Source organism: Gallus gallus, chromosome 21 (genome assembly GCF_016699485.2).
Source record: "Gallus gallus isolate bGalGal1 chromosome 21, bGalGal1.mat.broiler.GRCg7b, whole genome shotgun sequence".
Taxonomy (NCBI): domain Eukaryota; kingdom Metazoa; phylum Chordata; class Aves; order Galliformes; family Phasianidae; genus Gallus; species Gallus gallus.
Genome location: NC_052552.1, coordinates 4,387,841 through 4,410,456, shown reverse-complemented (window position 1 = coordinate 4,410,456; position 22,616 = coordinate 4,387,841). Strand labels below are relative to the sequence as shown.

Sequence of the window (22,616 nt, the reverse complement as noted above, 5' to 3'; positions counted from 1 at the left end):
GAGTGGGGCGTGGGGTCTTTTTCTTCCCCATTGGGGCTGGAAGGTGCTGTAGAAGCAGAGGGAGCCCAGAGATGGCACCACTGGGACATCGGAACAGGCAGGAGTTGACTTTGGCCAACGCCATCCCCAGTGTGTTTCCAGCTGGAATTTGCTAGCAAAAAAAAAAAAAAAGAGAGAGAGAGAGGGAGAGAGAGAAATTAAAATATATATATAATTGCTGGAAAAAAAAAAAAAAGAGGGAAAAAAAAAAAAAAGCAGGTGTCCTTGCCAAAATGTCTCTCCGTGCAGAAGCGCTCATCGTGCAGCCTGTCTCCCTCCAGCACGGGCGTATGGAAGGCGATGCCTGCAGCTGGAGGTGCTGTGTGGCATTGGGAATGCCAATCTCTGCAGGTGGGGAAGGGGAAGGGGCAGCAGGGCTGGGGGCTTGGCTGCCTCCAAGCATGGGATGTGGTGAGGCCGGAGCCCCCTCGAGCACGAGCGGTGCCTCTCTGCCCTCCTGGAGCTAGGGATTAGGTCAGGAAATGAGGCACAAGCAGAGGTAAGAGGTTTCCTGAAATCCTAGCCAGGGCTTGAGCTATTAAAGCAGGCTTCCTGAGCAGAGGGCGGGGAGAAACCCGCCGAGACTTTGCCTCGGCCCTTGCCAAGTGAAAGCGCCTGGTGGCTTGAAAAGCAAAATGAGGGGGAAGCAACGCGCTGCAGCCCCATTGAAACCCCCAAAGAGCCCATCTGTGCCCCCCCCCCAGCATCGCTGACCCCAATGGCACCAGTTGGCCATTGGGATTCAGAGCCATCCCCTCTGCTCAGCACCGCCACGGAGCTCCTGGGGGGGAACCCACAGTCCCATTGGTGCCGTGCTTTGCCCTCCTCCACCTGGCTTTGGGGTTACCAAGTAATTCATGCTTAATTAAGCTGCTCCCCCGGGGACGAGGCTTGGAGGAGGCAGGAGTTCAGTGGGAGGTGTGCTCAGAACCTCAGGTTCAGCCACAATCCAGGTGTTAGGATTGGAAAAACAGGCTTGGGGAGCACCCTGCACCCCCCAGCTGCTCTCTCTGGTCTGAAACTGGATTTTCTGCTTGTTTTACGGCTGCAGCAGCGCTCACAAAGGAGGAATAGCTCATAGGTATCCCCTTTCCCAGCAAGAAATGACACTGCCCCCCCCCCGTGTCTGAGCTCAGAGCCCTCAGCTCCCCTCCACGCCATTCCATTGCTTCGAATCCCACCTCAAACCTTTAGCTTTAACCCAAAGCACTGAGGCTGATGTTGCAGTGGGGTGAGCACAACGCGTGCATTCTTCGGTGTTCCCATCACCCCCCAGCAATGGGAGCATCCCATGGCAGAGGGGGAATGGGGGGGGTGGTTGCACCCGCAGGGTAAAGCTGCACCCAGCAATGGGAGCTGCTGCACCCACCTCCGTGTCGCTGGGTTGGGGGGGGGTGGGGCTAAAAGTTAAAAACTTGCCCCATTTTGCACTAAAACCCCCCCAAATCTGTTGCGTGTGGGGGGTGTTGGGGGGGGGGGTTGCTTGGGGTCGCCCCTCTTTCCCATCCTCCAACAAGAAGAGACCATTCCTGCACCCCAAAGTGCCGCTCAGCGCCGCTCAAAGCCTTCCTCGCATCCGCCGTCGGGTCAAAAACCCGAACGGATTGAGACCCAAATAACCCCAAACCCACCCAAACAACCCCGAGTTTCGCACAGCTCCCTGAGCACCCATTGATTCTTATGGCTTATTCCTGTTTCCTTCCCCGGCAGGCAGCACTGTCTGCGGGCGAGGAGGAGGAGGAAGGGAAGGATCAGGTGTCGCTTTAGGACCCAGCGGAGCCCCCATGTTGGAGGTAGGAGCTTTTTTTTCTTTCTCACCCCCCCCTTCGCCCCCCCCCATCCCTCATTTCGAAGTTTTTGAGCCCGGAGAGAAGAAACCAAAGCGTTGGGTAAAGGCGAGAGCAGCTCGGTGCACCCGAAGCGGTAAGGAGCCAACAGAGCCCCCAATCCTCCCCATCCATCCTCCCGCGACCTCTCCGTGTTGGCCCCAAATCGGGGCCGAAACCCATTTTTGGGTATGGGGGGGGCTGTAACCCAATTTTTAGTGGGGGGGGGGGGGGCGTTTGGGAGATGGGAGTCTCACCAATGGCTTTGCCAACGTGCTTGGAGGACTTCCACTTGCACCCCCATGGAGCTCACGGTGAGGACGTTCCCATCGCTTTTTGGGGCTCCGCAGCGGTGCTTTTGGGGTGGGGGGGGTGGGGGGGGGGGGGGACACCTCAGCTTTGGAGCCATTGCATCCCAGCCAGCTGTTGTGGCGGCTTTGTCACTGCTTCAATCAACCTAAAAATACCCCGAAGTCCGAAGGAAGTCGGATTATTTCCTTTTTATCCTCCCCCCCCCCCCCCACAACCCCACTTTTTCCTCCCTTCTCCTGGAAACGGGAGGGATTTTTTTTTTTTGCTTCGCGCCGGGTTTTATTTTATTTATATCCAAAGGGGCACAGAGGAGGGGGAAATGCTGATGGAAGAGCGGTGCGTGGGGAGGGGGGAGAAAGGGGGGGGGGGGGGGGGGGGGGGGGGGGAGAGCAGCAAACTTTTGGACTGCATGTTGGGTTTTTTTGGTGGCTATTTTTTTTTTTCTTTTTCCCCCTTTAATCGTTGGTCCGGGGCCAGGAAATGCAAATCCTTTCAGATTCCCTTTGTTCTCGCCCTGCTCTGACAACCAGAGCTTTAAAAAAGAAAGACCCCCCCCCCCCCCCCCCCCCCAGAAAAAAAAGAGAGGGGGGAGAGGGGGGGGGGGAAGGTGGGGGAGGGGGGGGAAAGGCTGGGGAAGGTGGGGTTTAGCAAAGGGAAAGGCTGTGGTGTTCTTTCTGCAGCCTGATTGTTCCCAGATGTGCACTGCAAAAACATCTGGCTCCGCGGAGCCAATAGACCCCCAACCCCCCCCCCCCCCACCCCCTCCTGCAGGGCACCCAATGGGCTTTGGTGGGGATGGAGTGGGGTGTGAGGGTGCCGTTCCCACCCCCCCCCCCCCCATCCCCCTCCATAACCCCGTGCCTTTGGGTGGAAAATCCCAATGGTGGATGGCTGCTGTTGAGCGGCCGCCATGGTTTGCTGCTGGGATGGGAGGTGTGGATGTGGTGGTGGTGGCCCTGGGGGGGGTGATGGGGTGTTGTCGTTGTGTCCCCATCGAGGATGTGACGCCTGGTTCTGTCTCTCAGTGTGGGGCCGTGGAGTGGGAGAACCCTTGGGGGGGAAAACCATGGGGAAATTGGAGCTAAAGGAAATGGGAGCACCGGGTCGGGGTGATTTGGGGTCCTGGCCGGCACCCAGCCCCCAAGGCTGCAGAAAGCCTCCTGGAGCCGCGTGCTGATCCCGTTCATCCCCGTGCAATTCTTCGCGGCCCACACCTTGAGCATCTGCTGCTCCCCTGGTAGTGGGAAGAGAGACGGGACGGGGCTGTGGGGCGCAGGACCTGAGGTTCGGGGGTTGGGATGGGGCCTCCATTGGGACCCCCGAGGTCTGCCTGTTGGCCAAAGTGTGCCTACCCAACCTCAGTCTGTGCCAATCCCAACCGTCTGGCACTCCCAAAGCCTATAGGGGTTGGGAGTCAACGTCTCCACTACTTACAGAACTGGATGGGGGTGGACCCTCAGTTTCCCCTCTCTATCAGCGGGTTGGGGTCCCCATCCCATGCCACAAAGCTGCCTCCTGGATGGACAGACGGTTGCATTCCCAACCGTTGTATTGTACTCGTTATTCTCTTGCCCACTTTTACGGTGTTTTCTCTCTGCCCCCACCCAGACTGTGCCGTGCTCCTGCAACTACCTCCCATCACCATGAGAGCGCTGTGCCTCGTCCTGCTGGGCCTGCCGGGTGAGTGCCGAGGCCCAAAGCAGCCCCACACTTTGGGGCACCGTGGGCTCCAAAATATCATCTCCTTTCCCCCCCTCACCTCCCCAGCTCTCCTGGTCCAGGGCCAATACAGCAGGTTTGAGGGCATTACCTACCCGGAACCGGTGCAATACTCCCAGTACGACCAGCAGGCAGGTGAGAGCCTTCATCCACCTCCTCTTCCTCCCAGCTTTGCTTTCCCCAATGCCTTCTTCCATGCCCTGCTCCGTTCCCTTTCCCACCCCAACCCCCCCCCCGCCCCGTTTCCCATTGCTCCCAGTCCCCATGAGCTGTGCTATGCGATAACACAGGAGAACCCACCATCCTTACGCTCCGTTTTTCTCCCTTTTTCCCCCCCCCCAGAAATTCAGGATTACTACGACTACCACGGTGAGTGCAGCCCTGGGGCAGGTTGGGGGCTGGGGGTGCACACCCTCACTGCTCTGTCCCCACAGATGTGACCCCACGCACCCCCGAGGAGCAGTTTCGCTTCCAGTCCCAGCAGCAATCCCAGCAGGAAGTTGTGCCAGCGCCGACCATGGGTGGGTGCAAAACAGCGACCATATCCCAGCACTGCCCCGGCCCTAAAACCTGACTGGGGGTGGGGGGAGCAATGGGATGCTCCCTATGCCCAACCCCAAAGCTCTGTTCTTCCCCCCATCAGCTGCTGTCCCCGAGACTGAGCCCACAGAGCCCGGACCTTTGGGTAAGTGTGGCTCTCACCTCTCTCCTGCTAACACAACTCACCCATGCATCCCCCCCCATGTTTTCAGCCTTCCTCTTTGGGGGTAGGGAACGATGCAATGCTGAACACAACCTCAGGGCTCATGGATTTTTCCCCCCTATCCGAACCTGCTTGCATTTTTGGGGGGGGCAAACAACCCGAACCAGCCCTGGCTCTCATTGCAGACTGCCGGGAGGAGCAGTACCCCTGCACCAGGCTCTACTCCGTCCACAAGCCCTGCAAGCAGTGCCTGAACGAGATCTGCTTCTACAGGCAAGAGCAGGGGCTGCCCCTTTCCCCCCTACCCCCATCCCCATTGGCACAGCGCCGCATTTGGGTTGTTTTTTGTTTTGTTTTTTAACCCCAAAAGTCCACCTCTTCCCCGCAGCCTCCGCCGGGTCTACGTGATCAACAAGGAGATCTGCGTCCGCACCGTGTGCGCCCACGAAGAGCTGCTGCGGGGTAAGGACCCGTCATCCCTCAGCTTAGTGCCACCCCCCCAGCCATCCTTGGCTACCACCTCCCCACCAAGGTGGGAATGCTTAGGGCCACCCCCCCACCCATCCTTGGCTACCACCTCCCCACCAAGGTGGGGATGCTGCCGGTTCAACCAGAGCCGATGCGCCGCGCTCCCATTCGGCACCGCTTTGGCTGCGGCAGCTGCTGGAAGCGTGCCGTGTTTCCACCTCCCCGCAGCCGACCTGTGCCGTGACAAGTTCTCCAAGTGCGGCGTGATGGCCACCAGTGGGCTCTGCCAGACCGTGGTCACCTCCTGTGCCCGCAGCTGCGGGGGCTGCTGAAGCCCCCCCCCTAACCTCGCCGGGACGCAGCCCGGCTCCTCCACCTGGTGCTATAAAGGAACCGTGCATGAATGAGCGTAAGGCCAAAGAGAAAGTCCGGTTTGGTGCACATAAGAATAAATAAGGGTTGGGGGAGGGGTGGGGAAGGGGGGGTGTTGTTATTTTTATTACTTTTGTTATTATATTGTAAGTCGGGGCGGGGGGGTTTGTTTGCTGCGTAGAGTATTCAAGAGAAAAAGCGTAAGGGTTGCTGTGGCTCCCGTCTCTTTCTTTTTGGGTTTCCCGTTGCTTTGGGGTCGCCGGTGATGCTCTTTGAGTAGAGCTGTGTAGGATCTGGGAGTGCTTTGGGGGTCTGCACAGTTGAGTGTTCTGCTTGAAATAATACAGCACCACTTGGGGCACTTTGGGGTTTTCCTATGAGAAGGGGTGCAGCTATGGGGTTTGGGGTGGCTGTCCCCAGTTCCCATATGGGGAATGGCGTGCATTCAGCCTATGCAGTGTTCTGATGTTGAACTGAGGGCAGTTTGGGGGTTCTCTGATTGGAGAGGTGTTTACTACGTTCAATCCAGCTAGTAGTTGCCTTGGGATATAGTCATCTACAGCACGTGTCATATTAACAGCATATAGGTCATATAATAACGATGATAATCAGTGTTATGGGGCCTGATGGGCGCCAGTTTGAGCAGCTGGTTCCCAAACCCGCCACCCGCAACCCCAATAAGTGTCACTTTGTGCCACCAGGTTGGCTTTCCATACGTTTAATGGAGGGTTAGAGGGGACGGCCAAGGGTTGGGGCCACGTTGGGTTGGCCCATAGCACCGATATCAAACCAGCCTCCCAAGAGAGCAGTAGAAAAGAGAGGACCCTCCCTGTGCCACGTGGGATCCAGGCGTAGGGATGCTTAACCTGGTCAGCACCAGTCTGGGGAGCCCCAGTGCTCCCATTATATCCACGTGAGCTAAAAAATGCCCTATTTCCACATATTGGTTATAGAAATGCAGTAGAAAAAGGAGGGGGGAGGAGGGGAATTAAGCTGTATCAAAAATAGTGGTGGCTCGGGGGGGTAAAGTGCTGCTCTTGATCAAGAGAAAAGAGTGGGAGTTGGGAACGTTGAGTGGATTTTTGGTGAGCTGCGTGGTGCTGCTTCGGCCCTAAATGCTGCGGGGGTGACGGCGTGACTCCTGTGCCCCCCTCTGCTGTGCTGGTGGCTCCTGTGATGCCCCAGAGCTCTGCTCCAGCGCTGAGACCTGTGCCTGATGGGGGGGGGATGGGGAAGAACAGAGGGGTCACCCCAAAGAAGAACCCAGCAGCATCCCCCTGCGTGCAGCAGCACCTCCACGCAATGGGATGAGCCCCGAAGCAGCCCGGCTCCACCGCCGTGCAACCTAAGGTGCAGGCAGCGCCCCGGTGCCACCCGCCTGCAGCACTTGAATGCGTCGCTGTGCCTCTGCCAACTGCTGCTCTGATGTGCCCAGCGAGCGGTCCAGGCGGCCCTTCTGCAGAGCCAACCTCAGCGAGGCTTCGTGAGTCTTCAGCTTCTCCCTCTCCACCTGCGTAAGGATGCAAACCGTTGCTCTGCTGCATGCCTTGCTCTGGTGCGTGGCATCAGGACGTGTGTGCATGCTGTGCTGAGCTGCACGCCTCGCTTCTGTGCACAGCACACACACATATATGCATGCACTGTGTGTTGTTGCAGGCATTGCTGCAGTGAACAAAATGTATGCGTGCATGCACGTGTGCATTGTTGCATGCCTTGCCCCAGTGCACAATGTATGTGTATACGCATGCACGTGTGTTGTTGCATGCTTTGCTCCGGTGCACAAAGTACATGCATACACACACTTGCATTGTTGCATGCCTTACTCTGGAACACAAAATATAGGCACACATGCACATGTGCATTGTTGCATGTCTTGCTCCAGTGCACAAAAGATACATAGGCATGCAAGTGCGTGTGCTGTGCATTGTTGCACATCTTGCTCCGGTGCACAAAATATATGTAAGCGTTCACACCTGTGTTGTTGCATGCCTTGCTCTGCTGCACAAAGTACGTATATGCATGCACATGCTGTGCATCGTTGCACACCTTGCTGCAATGCACTCTCTCTATATATATACACATGCATGCATATGTATGTTTCATTGCACTTGCTCCTTGCTCTATATGTGTATGTGTGTGTGTGTGCTATGCTTTGTTGTACCCCTTGCTTCTCTGTGCACAACACACACATACACACGTGTTTGCACGCTGCGCAGACCAGAGAGGCACGCATCATTTATGCCCTGCATGCTTCACGCTTGAAAAACAACGCTGCAGCCTTATGGCTCCAACCATAATCTCCAGCACCGAGGCTGCACACGGGTGCCCACTCCAGGGCAGGGCAGTGGGCGCTCACCTTCTCCAGGGTTCTTTTTAGGGCGCAGTTGTCCTTCTCGAGGCGCAGGGCGCTGCGCTCAGCCTCGCGCCGCTCAGCCTCCAGCTGGGTCACAGCACGCTGCAGGCTGCCCACGCGCTCCTGCAGCCCCCACTGCTCCGCCCGCAGCCCCCCCAGCACCGCCTCCTCCTCCTCGTCCTGCTGTCGCTGCGTCTGCAACGGGGGGCAAGGCTGTAGGGTGCTGCATGGCGCTATAGGGCGTGCACGGGGTGCTAAGGTATGGTGCAGGGCTGTAGGTTGCTGCACAGGGTGATAGGGTGATGCACGGGGTAACAGGGTGCTGCGTGGGGCAATAAGGTGCTGTGGAGGCAATAGGGTGATGCATGGGGCAACAGGGTGATGCACAGGGTGATAGGGTGATGCATGGGGTAGCAGTGCAGCAAGGGATGGTGAGGTATTGCACAGGGTAATAGGGTGCCTCATGGGGCAATAGGGAGATGCACAGGGTAATAGGGTGATGCATGGGGCAGCAGGGTGATGCATAGGGTAACAGGGCGCCGCGTGGGGCAATAAGGTGCTGTGGAGGCAATAGGGTGATGCATGGGGCAACAGGGCGATGCATAGAGTAACGTGGTGCTGGAAGGGGTAGTAGGGTACTGCACAGGGCAATAGGGTGTTTCATGGGGCAATAGGGTGATATACAGGATAATAGGGTGATGCAGGGGGTGACAGTGCGGCAAGGAGTGGTAGGGTACTATATAGGGTAATAGGGTGCTGCATGGGGCAACAGGGTGATGCATAGGGTAACATGGTGCTGGAAGGGGTGGTAGGGTACTGTACAGGGCAACAGGGTGCCACATGAGGCAATAGGGTGAGATACTGGGTAACGGGGTGATGCATGGGGCAGTAGGGTGACACACAGGGTATCTGGGTGCTGCAAGGTGTGGTAGGGTGCCGCACAGAGTAATAGGGAAGTGCATGGAGCTACAGAGCAATGCATGGGGTAATAGGGTGCTGCACAGCAATAGGGCGCAGCACCCTATTACCCCACGCCTACAGAGCAATGGTGTGCTGCGAGGGGTTGTAGGGTACTGCACAGGATAATGGGGTGACGCGTGGGGCTATGGTGCAATGCATGAGGTAACAGGGTGCTGCACAGCAATAGGGTGCTGCACGGAAGAGTAAAAAGAGCTGCATGGGGGGGCTGCGTGGGTCACAGTTAGGGCAGCTGCCATTGCTCTCCCACCTCCTGCAGCTGCTGGACCTGCGCCTCCAGCTCCTCTCTGCGCAGCTCCAGCACTGCACGCTCCTCCTGCAGCGCCCGCAGCTGTTCCCGCAGCACCCCGCGCTCCTCCCGTGCAGCATCCAGCATCTCCTGCATGGGGACGTGCATGGTAACGTGAGGGGTTAACCCCCAGAGGGGTCCCCACTGCACCCCAAAGTGCTCTTGCACACCTGCAGTGCCCGGCGGTCGAGCTCGCCCGCAGCCAAAGCAGTCTGCAGCTTCTGCAATCGCTGCTGCAGGGCTGTGCTGGTGTTGGCCCCCGCTGTGCCCTGTGCATGGTCCTTGGCTGCCAGCAGTGCACTCAGCTTCTCCTGGAAGAGACAGAGCAGTGCATGCAAGCTGGCATGCAGCACTAGTGCAAGATTGCATTCAGCATGAATGCAAGTATTCAGGCTGTGTGCACATGCAAGCAGCATCCACCCCATTTGTGTACAAGATTGCAAGCACCCTGTGCACAGTTTATATGCCAACCTGCAAGCAGCTTACATACAGTTTGCATGCGTTTTGTATGCAAGATTTCAGGCAGCTTGCCAGAAGCTTACACTTGGTTTTCATGCAAGCTTGAAAGCAGCTTGCATGGAAGCTTGTACATGTAGGAAGCATGCATGCAGTTTTTATGCATCTTGCACGCAACCTTGCTTGCATCTTGCATGCAATTTAATGCAACACGCATGCCATTTGTACACACCTTGCACGCAATTTGCACGCAGCTTGCATGCAGCCTGTATGCAAGGCAGCAGGAAGGCTGCTCAGGGAGGGAGAGGAAGGTTTTTCACCCCGGTGCCCACCTGGGCAGCCCGGCGCTCGCCCTCAGCAGCGTGCAAGCTGCGCTCCAGCGCTGACACCTTCTCGAGCAGCAACCGGCGCTCACCCTCACCCTGCTGCAGCATCTCCTCCTGCAGCAGCAGTGCTGCCTGCTTGCTTTCGGAGCCCTGCCACCCTGCCATAGCCAGAGCGGGGCTTGCAAACCTCTGTGCTTTTGGGGCATGCACTGGGGTTTTATGGGGCATGCACAAGGAGGGGGCTGACTGCTTGCACTGGGGTTGTACCAGTTACTGGGGTGTAGAGCTATATTTGCTCATATGGGGTTTCGTATATCTTTCTACTATGATTTTGGGGAAGTGCATGGGGAAACGTGCAGCGTTTGAGCACAGCACCATCACCCCACAGTCTGTCTCCCCCACAGCCCCACCACGTGCCCACACCCTGAGCAGCCACACACTGCAGGGAGGCGGTGATGCTCCTGTGCAGCACCCAGCCCCACACCAAAGGGGGAAAACCACCCCAAAATTGCCCCATCACCTTCCTTGCTCTCAGCTAATTGCTTCTGTAGCCGCAGCGCTCTGTCCCGTTGTGCTTCTGCCTCGGCCAGCTGCTTGCTCAGGCTGCACACCCGCACCTGCAGCTCCTCCTTGGGGAGAAAATGGGGTGAGAAGGGCGTATTTTGGGGTTGCACACCATGGGGAGGGGGTGAGGGGCGTACCTTATCCCGCTGGGCATCCTGCAGCTGGCGCAGGAAATCCTGCAGGGCTGCACGCACTGCCTCGGGGTCAGCTGCTGCATCGGGGTCTGGGGGTGAGCAGGAGGTTTGTGTCTCCTTCCTGGGTCCGGCTGGAAGAGAGGGGACAGGGCGGGATGGCAGGAGACAAAGGGGGACAAGGACAGGGGAGAGTGAGAGCGATGGGGTGGAATGCGGAGGGACTGGAGGAGATAGAGTGGGATGAGAGGGATGGAGTGGCATAGGAGGGGTCAGGAGGGGGCAGAGCGGCATGGGGAGGATAGTGGGATGAGAGGGATGGGGTGACATGGGAGAGAGGGGCACAGAAGGGACGGGATGGCGCATGATGGACATGGTGCCACAGGAGGGGACAGAACAGGACAAGGAGGAACAGAGCGGATTGGGAAGGTGCAGGGCAGCACGGGAAGGATGCACAGCTGGATGGAGCACCCCACACCCACCCCAGTGCTCCCCAAAACCCCATACCACCCTCACCCTTGCCTGCAGAGCTTCCATGTGCCCGACCAACACCAACAGTGCAGCGCAGGGCTGAGCTCAGCCCACTCAGGCGCATCTCAGCATCGCGTCGCCTCTCCTCGCCCCGCGCCAGCTCAGCCTCCAGCCCCTGTGCCCGACCCTCGGCTGCACTCAGCTTCAAGCTCAGCTCGGCCGCCTCGCCGCGTGCTGCCTCTGCCTTCAGCCGTAGGTTCCGGGCATCGGCCAGCAGCTTCTTCTCGTGGCCTCGAGAGTCCTCCAGGCTGCGGGACAGCGCCCGCTCCCGCTGCTGGAAATCCGCCTCCTTCTCCGCCAGCCTGCGCTGCAGCTGCTGGAGCTGGGGAGCAATGGGATGGGGAGGTGAGGAGGCAGGGATGGGGTGGCGGGACGTGGGAGATGCTCAGAGGTGTAGATGATGGAGCATAAGGGTGATGGAGATGCAAAGGATGGAGTGATTTGGTTTGGGGGACGGCCAGGGGGTGAAGGATGGAGCATAAGGAGGACCCCCAGGGATGCAGGGCACAGAGCAGTGGTGTGATGGGGACATGGAAGACTGAGTGTGGGGTGATGGGGACAGCCGTGGCATCAAGGGACTGAGCAGCGGGGGCACCCAGCGACACAGGGCACTCACTGTGGGGCCACCAAGGGATGTGGGGTACTGAGCAGGGGTGATAAGGAGAGCTCGAGCAGCCCCACCTCCTTCCTGGTAGCCTCCACACCGGCCTCACTCTCCACCACCTTCCTCCTGAGGCCGAAGGCTTCACGATGCCTCTCCTCCTCGTGCTGCTCCTCCCGTGCCACACGCGCCCGCAGCTCCTCCACCTCCTTGCTCTTCTTGCTGTTCTCACTATCCAGAGCCTTCACCTGCCCCGGGGAGGCAACAAAGGGAGGCTGTGACTTAAACTGCATGCGAGGGGATCCCCCTGTTGTCCGTCCGTCCCCCCCCTTCACCTGGCGGCGCAGCTCCTGCAGCTCCCGGCGGGCATCCAGGCGGTCACGTTCCAGCCCACGGAGGGTGGCACGCAGCTCTGCTGCCTCCCTGCCTGCCGCTGCCTGCCCATCCTCTGCCAGTGCCAACCTCTGCTCCTGCTGCTCAGCCGCACGCTGCAGGCTGTGGGGATGGGGGGGTGGTGGGGTCCATGCAGGGCACCCCAACCTTGGCAGAGCGGTGTGCTGCGTATCTCCAAAACTGCATCCTTCCTGTGCATCCTCCAGCCCTGAGCATCCCCCTCCAATGAACTCCACCATCCCACACAGCTCCCGTTTTGAGCATCTCCTAGACACCAAGCGTCACCCTCCATCCAACGTGTCCCACAACCTTGGCACCCTGTCCCAGAGCCCGAGCATCCTTCCCCTCCCCAAACAGCACCCTGACCCCGAGCACCCCCAAACCCAAAACATCACCCCCTGACCCCAAGCACACCCCCAGCCCCAAACACCCCCCGACCCCGAGCATCACCCTGACCCACACCTGATGCGCTGCCCCTCGCTGTGCCGCAGTGCCGCCCGCAGCTGTTCGTTGGAGCGCCGCAGCGCTTCCTGCTCCCTGGCTGCATCACCCAGCGCCCTGCGGGCCTCCATCCCCATCCTGCGCTGCTCCTCGCGCCCCTCACGCCCCTCCTGTGCTTCTCTCTGGGCCCGCAGCAGTGCCTGCTGCCCGGCTGCCCGTGCCTCCGCCTCCAGCGCCAGCTGCACCCGCGCCTCTTCCACCTGCACCAAGCGATGCGGTGGGATTATGGAGCAACCAGGGCGCAGCAGGGATGGGAAGGGATCCGGGGGGCTCACATCACGCAGGGCACTGTCACGCTGCTGGGATGCTGTCACTGCCTGCTCACGGAGGGCTGTGGCTTCGCGTGCGTGGGCCTCCTCTGCTGCCTCCAACTGCGCCTGCAGTGCGCGCAGCTCCGCCAAGCGGTGCTGGAGGAGGTGGGGAGAGCGCTGCTGTGTGGGGCTGGGGGCTCAAAGAGGGGGGGAGGGTTTGGGGTAAGGGTGAGGGGGTGGCAACGGGAATAGGGGATTTGGAGCGGGGATGGAGGGTATGCCATGGGCATAGGGTATCCACGGAGGATGCCCGAGCACAGGGTTTGCAGTCGGGGTGCCTGTGCTGTGCACCCACCTGCTGCTGCTGCTGCCAGCTCGCGTTCTCGTGCCGCTGCCGCTCGAGCTCAGCTGTAGCCTGGGCCAGGCTCTGCTGCAGCCCCGCCAGCGTCCCTGCCAGTGCTGCCTTCTCCTCCTCCTTCAGCGCCAGCGCCTGCACAGGGATGCGCTCAGCGGGGACAGCGGGCACACAGCACGGACCCCCCAGCACCCACCTGCTGCTTCTCGCTCTCGGCACGCAGCACTCCCTCATCCCGCTGCTGCCGTGCCGATGCCAGCTCTGCTGCCAGCTCCTGCTGCTCTCGTGCCAGCCGGCCCCTCTCCACGTCCAGCTCCTCCTGCAGCACCCCAAAACAACGCTGATGCCGTTCGGCATTGCCCCAAAATCAGTGGCACCCCGAACAATATCAGCATCACCTTCAAATCAGCATTGCTACCCAAAATATGCACTGTCCCGCGGTGCAATGCAGTGCTGCCCCTTCACCCCCTTCCCAAGAAATGGCATTGCTCCAATACTGGCATCACCCCAAAATCTGACAACAAACTGGGGGCAACTCAGAGCAGTCAATCAGAGCTACTCCCCCAAATCAGCATCGCTCCTCACAATCAGCATCAAACCCCCAACCTGCATGGCTTCCCAGAACAGCATCACTTCCCCACATCAGTGCTCCTACCCAAATGCATCACCACCCTCCTAAAACCAGCACTGCCTCCCCAAATCAGCCCTACCCCACAGCCCCCCCCCGGTGCCCACCTTTTCTCTCCGCAGCTGCTTGAGCTCTCCCATGTGTTCCTCCTGGGTCCTGTGCAGGGCCACCACCTCCTCCTGTGCCACCGCCAGCCGCTGCCGTACCGCACCCAACTCCTCTGCCAGCCCCACAGCGGGTGGGGAGCAATGGGAACGGGGGGGTTGCAACACCCAGAATGGAGAGAGAAGCGATGTGAGCAAAGGTGACAGCCCCCAGGTTGAGCAGGTAAGCGATGAGGCCAAGGATGCCAGGCTCAGAATGTAAGTGGCTAAGTGGCATGGCCAAGGATGCCAGCTGAACTGCTAAGTGATGCGGCCACCCCCAGCCAAGCAGATATGTGATGTGATCCCCACCGCAGCACCGTCTGCTCACCCAGCAGCCCATCCCTGGCCACCCGTAGGCTCTGTTTCTCAGCCTCCAGCTGCTGCCTGCACGTGTTCAGCTGCCCAAGCCGCTCCTGTGCCTCGAAGAGGTTTGTTTCCAGCACAGCCTTCTCAGCCCTGCAGGGACACCGTGGCAGCACGCTGCCTAACATCAGTGGGACGGGACATCGCATGGCTCCAGTGACACCCACCTGAGCCCATCGGCCTCCTGGGCACGGTCACGAGCATCACGCTGGGCGGCGTGCAGCTGGACCCCCAGGCTGGCCCCCTCCTTGGCCAGCCCCTCTCGCTCCTGCATGGTGCGCTCCAGCTCTGCGCTCAGCCTCTGCTGCTCCCCCTGTGCTTGCACCAGTGCCTCCCCTGCTGCACGCTGCTCCTGCTGAACCTGCACCAGCACCGGGTGATGGGTGCTCCACTGGGACGGTCTGCTAGCCCTGCATCCTCTCCCAGTTCCCTCATGCATTTGTCCCGGCTGCACCATGTGCATTCCCACTTACGTTCTCCCCATCATTTCCAATTGCCTCCCGTGTCCTCTCCATCATTCCCAGCCATGCCACGCACCCACCCAATTGCCCCAGCACCCTCACCTTCCAATTGCCCTGTGCATCCTCCCAATCACTCCATGCACCCTCCCTGTACCCTCCCCACCTTTCCCAGCTGCCCCCAGCCCCACACCTGCCCCAGCTGCTCCCGCATTCTCTGCAGCTCCCCACGTAGCTCCCGCAGCTCAGCCCGCAGCCCCTCGCAGCTCCTCTCCGCAGCTCTCCGTGCCCGCTCCAGCTCCATCCTCTCAGCCTCTCCATCTCTGCAGCTGCGCTCCAGCCTCTCCAGCTCAGCCTTCAGCCCTTCCAGCTCCCTCCTGGCCTCGCTGTCAGCTTCGTGCTGCTCCTCCAGCCCCACCAGCGCCCGGCTCAGCTCCCGCTTGTCCCTTGCCAGGCTGGCAGCCAGCTCACTGCTCCGTGCTGCAGCATCCCGCAGCCTGGCCTCCTGTGTGCGGGCGTCCCGCAGCGCTGCCTCCAGCTCTGCACCGCTGCCCTGTGCCTGGTGGGTGCCCAGAGTGATGTACGTGGGGCTTGGGATGCGTATGGGCTTTGGGGGGGGCTTGGGGATGTCCACGGGGCTTGAGGATATACAGTGGGGCTTGGGGATGAGCATAAGGTCTGAGGATGGAGAGTGAGACTTGGGGATGCCCATGGGGCTTGAGGATGGACAACAGGGCCTGGGGATGAGCATGGGGTTTGAGGATGGACAACAGGACTTGGGGATGTCCGTGGGGTTTGAGGATGCACAATGGGGTTTGGGGATGTGCATGGGGTTAAGGAATGTGGATGGCCCCAAGAAGGATGCACATGGGATCTGGGGACCTGGATGTTCCCAGGGAGGATGGATATGGGGCATGGAGATGCAACTGTCCCCGGGGAGGACACCAAGGCTTTGTCACTCACCTGTGCCAGCGCCTCTCCCAGCGCTGCCTGCTCTCCCCGTGCCACCTCTGCCTCCAGCTGTGCCCGGCTCAGTGCCTCCCGTGCCCGCAGCAGCTCCTGCTGCCCTGCTGCCCGCTGCCCCTCCAGCTGCTCCATCTGCTGCGTGCTGCAGCACACACGGTGGGAGCACACATTGGAGGGGTGCAGCACCCACTTGAGGGGTGGCATTGCAACAGCTTTATTCTGCAGCAGCTGGCGGTCCCCACCTGTGCTTCAGCTGCTGTCGTGCAGCCTCTGCTGCTCGGTTGGCCTCATCCCGCTGCTCCTCCAGCTCCCGGACCCGGAGCTGCAGCTCAGCCTCGCTGCGTTGCAGAGCTCCTGCCCTCGCCTGCTCTGCCACCAGCGCCTGCTCCATGCGTCCCTGCTCGCTGCAGACAGACAGACACACGTGGGGATGGACAAATGCATGGAGACGGGTGCGTGTGACACACAGATGGATGGACAGATGGACAGCAGTACCTGCGCAGGAGCTCAGTGTCAGCACGCAGGCGGGCAGCCTCACGCACAGCCTCATCCTGTGCCTGCCGGCAGCCCTCAGCCTCAGTGCTGAGCTGCTCCAGCCGCTGCTCCAGGGCAGCCCGCCGGCTCTCGCTGTCCCCCAACTCCCTCCGCAGGTTCCCCGACACCTCCCGGGCTTCCTGAGGGCAGGGAAACAGCAGTCGTCCTCCATCGTCCTCTGCCCATCCATCCATCCTATACCCGTCTTCCGTCTGTCTGTCCTCCACCATCCATCCTTTCCAGCTTTTATCCTCCTCCATCCATGCTCCACGCATTCACTCATTCCCATCCCTCCTCCTCCATCCATCCTCCCCTCCATCCATTCCCACATCCATTTATACCTTATTCTCCTCCATCCATACGTATTCCACCCATTCATCTTCCCTCCAGCCCTTCCCCTATCATTGTCTCCCTCCCTCCATCCTCCCATCTGTCCTCCATCATTCTGTCCTTCCATCCCCTTCCAGCTACCTTCACATCTGTCCTCCCATCCATTTGTCCCCATATCCATCTGCCCCCTATTCCCCTCCATCCACCTTCCAAGTATCCAGCCATCCCCACATCCATCCATCCTCCATCCAGACATCCCCACATCCATCAGTCTCCCTTTCTGCTCCATGCATCCACCTATCCCTCCATCCTCCATTTAACAGTTGGACTAGATGATCTTAGTGGTGTTTCCCAAACTTAATGATTCGCTTCTATGATTCATCCTCCCATCAATCCATCCTCTATCTTCCATCCGTTCCCACACCCATCTATGCATCTCCACGTTCATCTGCCCTCCATTCTACTCCATCCATTCTCCGTGCTTGTATCCATTTGTCCACACATCCATCCATCCACCCATCGTTCCCCACGTTCATCTGTCCCCACATCCACCTACCCATCCATCCATCCACTCCCACATTTGTCCATCCATCCATCCATCTGTCCATCCTCACATCCATTCATCCATCCCCACGTCCGTCCATCCATCCGCCCCCATGTCCATCCATCCATCCGTCCATCCCCATATCCACCTGTCTATCTGTCCATCCCCACATCCATCCATCCATCCATCCATCCATGTCTGTCCATGCATCCATCCACCTCCATGTCTGTTTGCCCACTCACCCCCATGTCCATCTGTCCAACCACCCATCCGTCCCCATGTCCATCCATCCATCTGTCCCCCTGTCCATTCATCCATCCCCACATCCATCCATCCATCCCCACATCCATCCAACCACCCATTCGTCTACACATCCATCCATCCCCCCATTCATCCATCCATCCCCCCATTCACCCATCCATCTGTCCATCCATCCATCCATCCCCGTGTCCATCCATCCGTCCCTACATCCATCCATCTGTCCATCTATCCAACCCCACGTCCATCCATTTGTCTCCACATCTGTCCATCCATCCGTCCATCCATCCATCCATCCATCCGTCCGTCCATCCATCCATCCATCCCCACGTCCATCCATCCCCACGTCCATCCACTCATCCCCACATCTGTCTGCCCTCGGTCCCTCCCTCACCCACCTGCAGCTGGATGTGCCGCCGGCGCAGGGCACCATGCACAGCTCCCAGCGTGGCTGCAGCAGCAGCAGGCGAGAGGCTGCGGCAAGAGAGCCTGGGAGGCCCTTGGGGGGACCCATGGTCATCAGCCAGCACTGCCTGCAAGGGACAGGGACAGCATCATTGCTGCAGGAGGAGAAACTGAGGCACGGAGGGGTTGGTAGTGCTGGGAGAGCAGAGGGGGTGGGGGGAACCTGGGTGATGTCCTGCAGCGTCTGGTGCAGCAGCTCCAGCTCTGCACGCAATGCCTGCACCTCCTCTGCTGACGGCTCCTGAGCACGAGAAGCCTCCTGCAAAACACCCGGCGTGCAACGTGCCTGGTGTGCATTGCATATCACACATGGCACCCAAGCACGCGATTTGCCTTGGCCTGCAGCGTGCATCACACGTGCACGACGACACATGCTCACCATCTTCTGCAGCTGCGCCGTCAGAGCCTGCACTGCCCGCTCCTTCTCACCACCTTCCTCCCGTAGCTGCTGCAGGGCTGCTGTCAGCTCCGCCAGCCTGGGTGAGACAGTGCCCAGCAGGGATGGTGCTCAGCACCACGTAGAACCACGCTGTGTTGCATGGCACTGTGCAGCACCATGTAGCACCCCATAGCTCCTGTGGCACCCCACAGCAAGCCACAGCGCCCCGTAGCAACCCATAGCTCCTCAAAGCATCCTGTAGCAAGCTATAGTACCCCATAGCACCCCATAACACAGCCTAGCAGTCCGTAGCACCCTTTAGCACCCTGTACCGACCCACAGCACGCCACAGCATCCCTCAGCACCCTGTAGCACCTCACAGCAGCCTGAAGCATCCCACAGCCCCCCAAAGCACCCAGCAGCACCCCATAGCACCCAATGACACCCTGTAGGACCCCCCAGCATCCCACCTGTCCCCCAGCACCGCCCTTTCTCGCTCAGCATCACGGCCCCGTGCTGCCAGATGCTCCTCCAGCTGTGCAAGCTGCTGTGCCTGCTGCTCTTGCACCGCACCCGCCCGGCCCTCGGCCAGCTGCAGGTGGGCTCCCAGCTGCATGCAGGCGGCGTGGGCAGCACGGCCGGCACGGCTCACCTCCTGCCCCAGCTCCGCCAGGTCTCTGCAGAAGGAATGGGGGATAGGAGAGGGGTGAGCCCATATCTTGCCACCCCACCCCTGGGTCCTCGCCGCCCCACTGACCTCTCAGTGGAGGCTCGCAGCTGGCCAAAGTGGCGGCGGAAGGCCACTGCCTGCCTCCAGAGGGTGAGCAGGCGGCCGTGCTCGTTGCTGAAGTAGGTGTTGAAGGACTGCGAGGGGATGAGGATGCATGGAGCAGATCCCAGTTGCACCACTTTGCAACCCGGAGGCATCACTGCAATACCAGGTCCTGCCCCATGCACCATCCCTGCAGCCCCAAAAGTGCCTCCGTGCAACCTCCCTCCACTCCGCATTCCTTTGCATGCAGTGCTGCTTCGCCCTGCAACCCCCCCTGCGCCCCAAATTCTTCTCTGTGCAATGACCCCATGGTTCTGCACCCCCTGGCTCTCCACGCAACATCCTCTGAATCCCCAAATTCCTCTCCTATCATCCCACACCCCTCCCCATGCAGCACCCCTCTGCTCTGCATCTGTGCAGCACTCCCTGCAACCTCTAATTCCTCTCCATGCAACAACCCAATGGTCCCACATCTCTACATCTCGCAACCCTCCACCCCCCTGCTTCAAATCTCCCCATGCACCACCCACTGCATCCCCCAATAATTATCCACGCAACATTTTTCACACCCCTCTCCATGCAGCACCCTCTGCATGCAACACCCCATGCATCCACCAATTCTTCTCCATGCAACATCCCATGCATTCACCAATTCTTCTCCATGCAACATCCCAATGGTGCTGCACTTTGCATCCCTCTACCTTGCTGCATCCCAGCACCCCTCTGCTTGGCATCTCCGTGCAACACCCCGTGCACCCCCAAATTCATCTCCATGCAAAATCCCAATGATCCTGCAACCCTTCCGCTTTGCATCCCTGCACCTCAGGCCCCCATGCAGCACCCCTCTGCTTTGCATCTCCCCATGGCCCTGACCTCCTCCTCCCTCCTCCACTGGGCCTCACGCTGCTCCAGCTCTCCACGTGCTCGTGCCCAGTCAGCTGTCAGCTTACGGATGTCCTCGCTCAGTGCCGCATTGGCCACATTTGCCTGCTCCAGCTGCTCCCGTAGCATCGAGTTCACCTGCACCAGGCTGCAGCTCCTGGGCAGCACAGGGCTGGGGATGATGCTTGGAGGTCCCCACGGCCACCAGCCCCACCTGGGACCCCCTCACACCTTTGCTGCTCCTCCTCCAGCCGGATCAGTGCGTTCTCCAGCTCGTTGGGGCTCTCCTCCTCCGGCTGGCTCTGTGGGGACATCGTTCCCTTTGCATGGAGGTGACAGTGGGGGACACTGGGGGACACAGCGGGGACATTACGCACTGTCAGCCTCTCCTGCTCCAGTTCCGTCTCCTTCTTCAGCAGCTGCTGCTCCACCTCACCACATTTCTTCTTGTACTGCAGCACCTGGGGACGGCGTGGTGACATCCAACCCCTCCCCATCACAGCGTTCCCGTGTCCCCAGTATGCACCCACCTTGGCTTGCAGCTTCTGCACCAGCTGTGCTTGCCGCTGCTGGCCTTCCTGGTACGCCTGCAGCTTGCGTTTGTAGGCAGCCTGCTCCTCATCCAGCAGCCTCCGCAGCTCAATGTTGTGCTGTGCCAGGCTCCGGCTCTCCGCCGCCTCCTGATCGCCTGCTTCCAGCCGCAGGGATTGCTCCAGCTGCAAGCCAGCATCACCCCTTTGAGGACGCAACCCCTCCAGAAGCCCTCCAGGTACAAGCATCCCAGCTTGGATAAATTCATCCTCCCTTTGGTAGTGCAAACCTCCATAGGGTTGAAGGAACACGGGGCGCCCTGATGTTCTGCACTGGAGATGCAATGAAAAACTAATAGGGAAGTGGCTGCTGCACGCAGAAAAGAACCCAACTTTGGGTTGGCATCAGGTTGGCCAACAGATAAAGTGCCTTTCAGCACAAGGAATAGGAAGCAGTGATTTCCCTGCGGGTACTTCTTGGCTCTTGGCTCACTTCTTTTAGCAACCAGGCGTTCACAAAAGGGGTGTGATCCCCCAGAGCCATACAGACCCCATAGTGGTGCAGCTCGAGTTTTGCATCTCCCTGGGCAACCAAAGCCCTCATTCTCCTCCCAGTGCCACAGTTGCAAAAAAGAAAGCAAGCATTGAGATGAATAAAACAGGAATGCTTTGTGCGTCCTGCAAGCCTCAGCACGCCGGGTGCTGGAGCTCCATCACCGCTGGGTGCTCAGCATCTCCGAGCGATGCTGGTAAGGGAAGGTGCATTTTGGGGTTGAAAAAGGTGTGTTTTGGGCCAAGCACGCAGCCGACCTACCCTCTCACTGATGGCGTTGTATTTGATGGCCAACTCATCGCGCTCAGCACGGCTCTGAGCCAGCAGGTCCTCAACACGCGACAGCTCCTGCTGCAGGATGCGGTTCTCCTCCTGGAGGGACAGCAGCGAGGCCATGGCTTCGGGAATGGGACCTGCAGGAGGGCACAGGGCTCAGGGCTTTGCTGCTTCGCTCCTCCGGCTGCAAACCCCGCATCCCTCCGTGCAACAGTTGCTTTATGCAATCGCCAACCCAGCTGCGCTTCTGCAAATCCGCGCTTGCACAAACCTCAGCTCTGCCATCGCAGCTGCAATTGCCGTTGCAACGGTAAACCATCTCAGCTGCTCCTGGGAGCTCCTACCTCAGCCCAGCACGCTCGTGGCTTCCCCCTCTTTGCTTTGCTTTCAGCAGCCCCGCGCCTCCATCCCGCTCTGCTCTTTTAGGGCTTTGCTTCCGCTCTGCAAGCGGAAAGCGGATGCATGGTTGGGATTAGCCTGAAATCCTCATTTTCCCCTCCCAGGCTGGGCGCCCTCCTCTTCCTGGCTGTATCTGCGTGCCTCAGGGGTCCTAATGCCTCCCCAAGCTCTGCTTTGCTGCAAAACCAAAGCTTTGCAATTCAAACAAAGCAACAGAGCTGTTCGCCCGCAGAGCGAAGGAGAGAAAAAGCTGCTTCTGTTGCTGCAAGAAACCAGCAGTGCTGAGCAGTCCTGCAGCCAAAAGCAGTGGAAATACACTCACTTTGCTCCAATGTTCAGCTTCCTCGAGGCTCGGGGCTCTGTTATCCCATAGGAGCCCAAGGGAGAAGAGCCCTTTCGTTACGCCATAACGAAGCCCGGCCTCGTTAAGCTCATTACAGGGCAGGAGTTGGCTCTGGCAGGAAAAAGCGTTGGGTGGAGCATGCCAGGTTGCTATGGGAAGCCTTTGGCTGGGCGCTGGGAAGGGGTGGCAGCTCCATAAATCATAGTTAGCTGCCACGTGGAAAAGAAAGACCCCGGGGCAATTATTTAAGCACGGGGGTAACGGGGAGGTGCTGCTTCCTGCCCCCCCCAGGAGGGCAAAGGGGAAACGCTCCATCAATGCCAGCTCAAAACATGCATCCCCACCGGGGGCTGCAAGGAAACAACGGCTGAAGGCATCTCCTCTGCAAACTTTAGGATATGGGTTTGCCCTCCCAGCACTCCCCAGTCTCTGCTTGCCCCTCAAGAAGAGAAAATGCCCTTTCTCCTCCCCGCTGAGACGCAGATTAGCAGTGAGGAGGGAGCGCAGCAGGGTAAGTCAATAGGATTGAGGCTTTGCAGTGCTGCTGGGATAGTCTGGCATATGAAAACGCCCATCCCAGAGCCACATTGAGGCTCCCTGATGGGCTTTGGGGCCACAAGTC

The 22,616-nt window shown here is 59.5% G+C and overlaps 2 protein-coding genes across 8 annotated transcripts; one reads left to right on the top strand and one right to left on the bottom strand.

The window, feature by feature from the left end:
- The first annotated feature begins 506 nt into the window (after nucleotides 1–506).
- MFAP2 (microfibrillar associated protein 2) lies at nucleotides 507–5,475 on the top strand. Of its 4 annotated transcripts, none has more exons than XM_046903281.1 (10): nucleotides 507–538; nucleotides 1,750–1,832; nucleotides 3,786–3,857; nucleotides 3,945–4,031; nucleotides 4,239–4,265; nucleotides 4,331–4,417; nucleotides 4,540–4,581; nucleotides 4,785–4,872; nucleotides 4,988–5,061; nucleotides 5,296–5,475. In XM_046903281.1, the coding sequence occupies exons 1-10, from the start codon at nucleotides 522–524 to the stop codon at nucleotides 5,397–5,399; spliced, it is 681 nt and encodes a 226-aa protein (XP_046759237.1). In that variant the 5' UTR covers nucleotides 507–521; the 3' UTR covers nucleotides 5,400–5,475. The 4 variants fall into 4 exon arrangements, with proteins under 4 accessions (XP_046759237.1, XP_046759235.1, XP_046759236.1 ...); XM_046903279.1 differs by lacking the exon at nucleotides 507–538 and adding an exon at nucleotides 1,243–1,270 and having other exon boundaries at nucleotides 1,750–1,962; XM_046903280.1 differs by lacking the exon at nucleotides 507–538 and having other exon boundaries at nucleotides 1,727–1,962.
- A 666-nt stretch (nucleotides 5,476–6,141) lies between these two features.
- Nucleotides 6,142–22,084, bottom strand: CROCC (ciliary rootlet coiled-coil, rootletin). 4 transcript variants are annotated; one of them, XM_015297014.4, is made up of 33 exons: nucleotides 21,974–22,084; nucleotides 21,238–21,389; nucleotides 20,424–20,609; nucleotides 20,271–20,354; nucleotides 20,125–20,195; nucleotides 19,885–20,050; nucleotides 18,997–19,103; nucleotides 18,710–18,916; nucleotides 18,240–18,336; nucleotides 18,024–18,119; nucleotides 17,794–17,928; nucleotides 16,225–16,403; nucleotides 15,972–16,133; nucleotides 15,727–15,871; nucleotides 14,957–15,322; nucleotides 14,473–14,666; nucleotides 14,271–14,398; nucleotides 13,904–14,016; nucleotides 13,365–13,487; nucleotides 13,169–13,303; nucleotides 12,838–12,969; nucleotides 12,524–12,762; nucleotides 12,004–12,163; nucleotides 11,749–11,916; nucleotides 11,053–11,389; nucleotides 10,543–10,670; nucleotides 10,362–10,470; nucleotides 9,848–9,999; nucleotides 9,230–9,370; nucleotides 9,021–9,149; nucleotides 7,796–7,987; nucleotides 6,818–6,949; nucleotides 6,142–6,652 (listed from the first exon to the last, which is right to left on the bottom strand). In XM_015297014.4, exons 2-33 carry the CDS (start codon nucleotides 21,370–21,372, stop codon nucleotides 6,551–6,553), a joined length of 4,950 nt encoding a protein of 1,649 aa, XP_015152500.2. In that variant the 5' UTR covers nucleotides 21,373–21,389; nucleotides 21,974–22,084; the 3' UTR covers nucleotides 6,142–6,550. The 4 variants fall into 4 exon arrangements, with proteins under 4 accessions (XP_015152500.2, XP_015152498.2, XP_040507298.1 ...); XM_015297012.4 differs by lacking the exon at nucleotides 21,974–22,084 and adding an exon at nucleotides 21,597–21,697; XM_040651364.2 differs by lacking the exon at nucleotides 21,974–22,084 and adding an exon at nucleotides 21,524–21,668.
- Nucleotides 22,085–22,616: the final 532 nt, after the last annotated feature.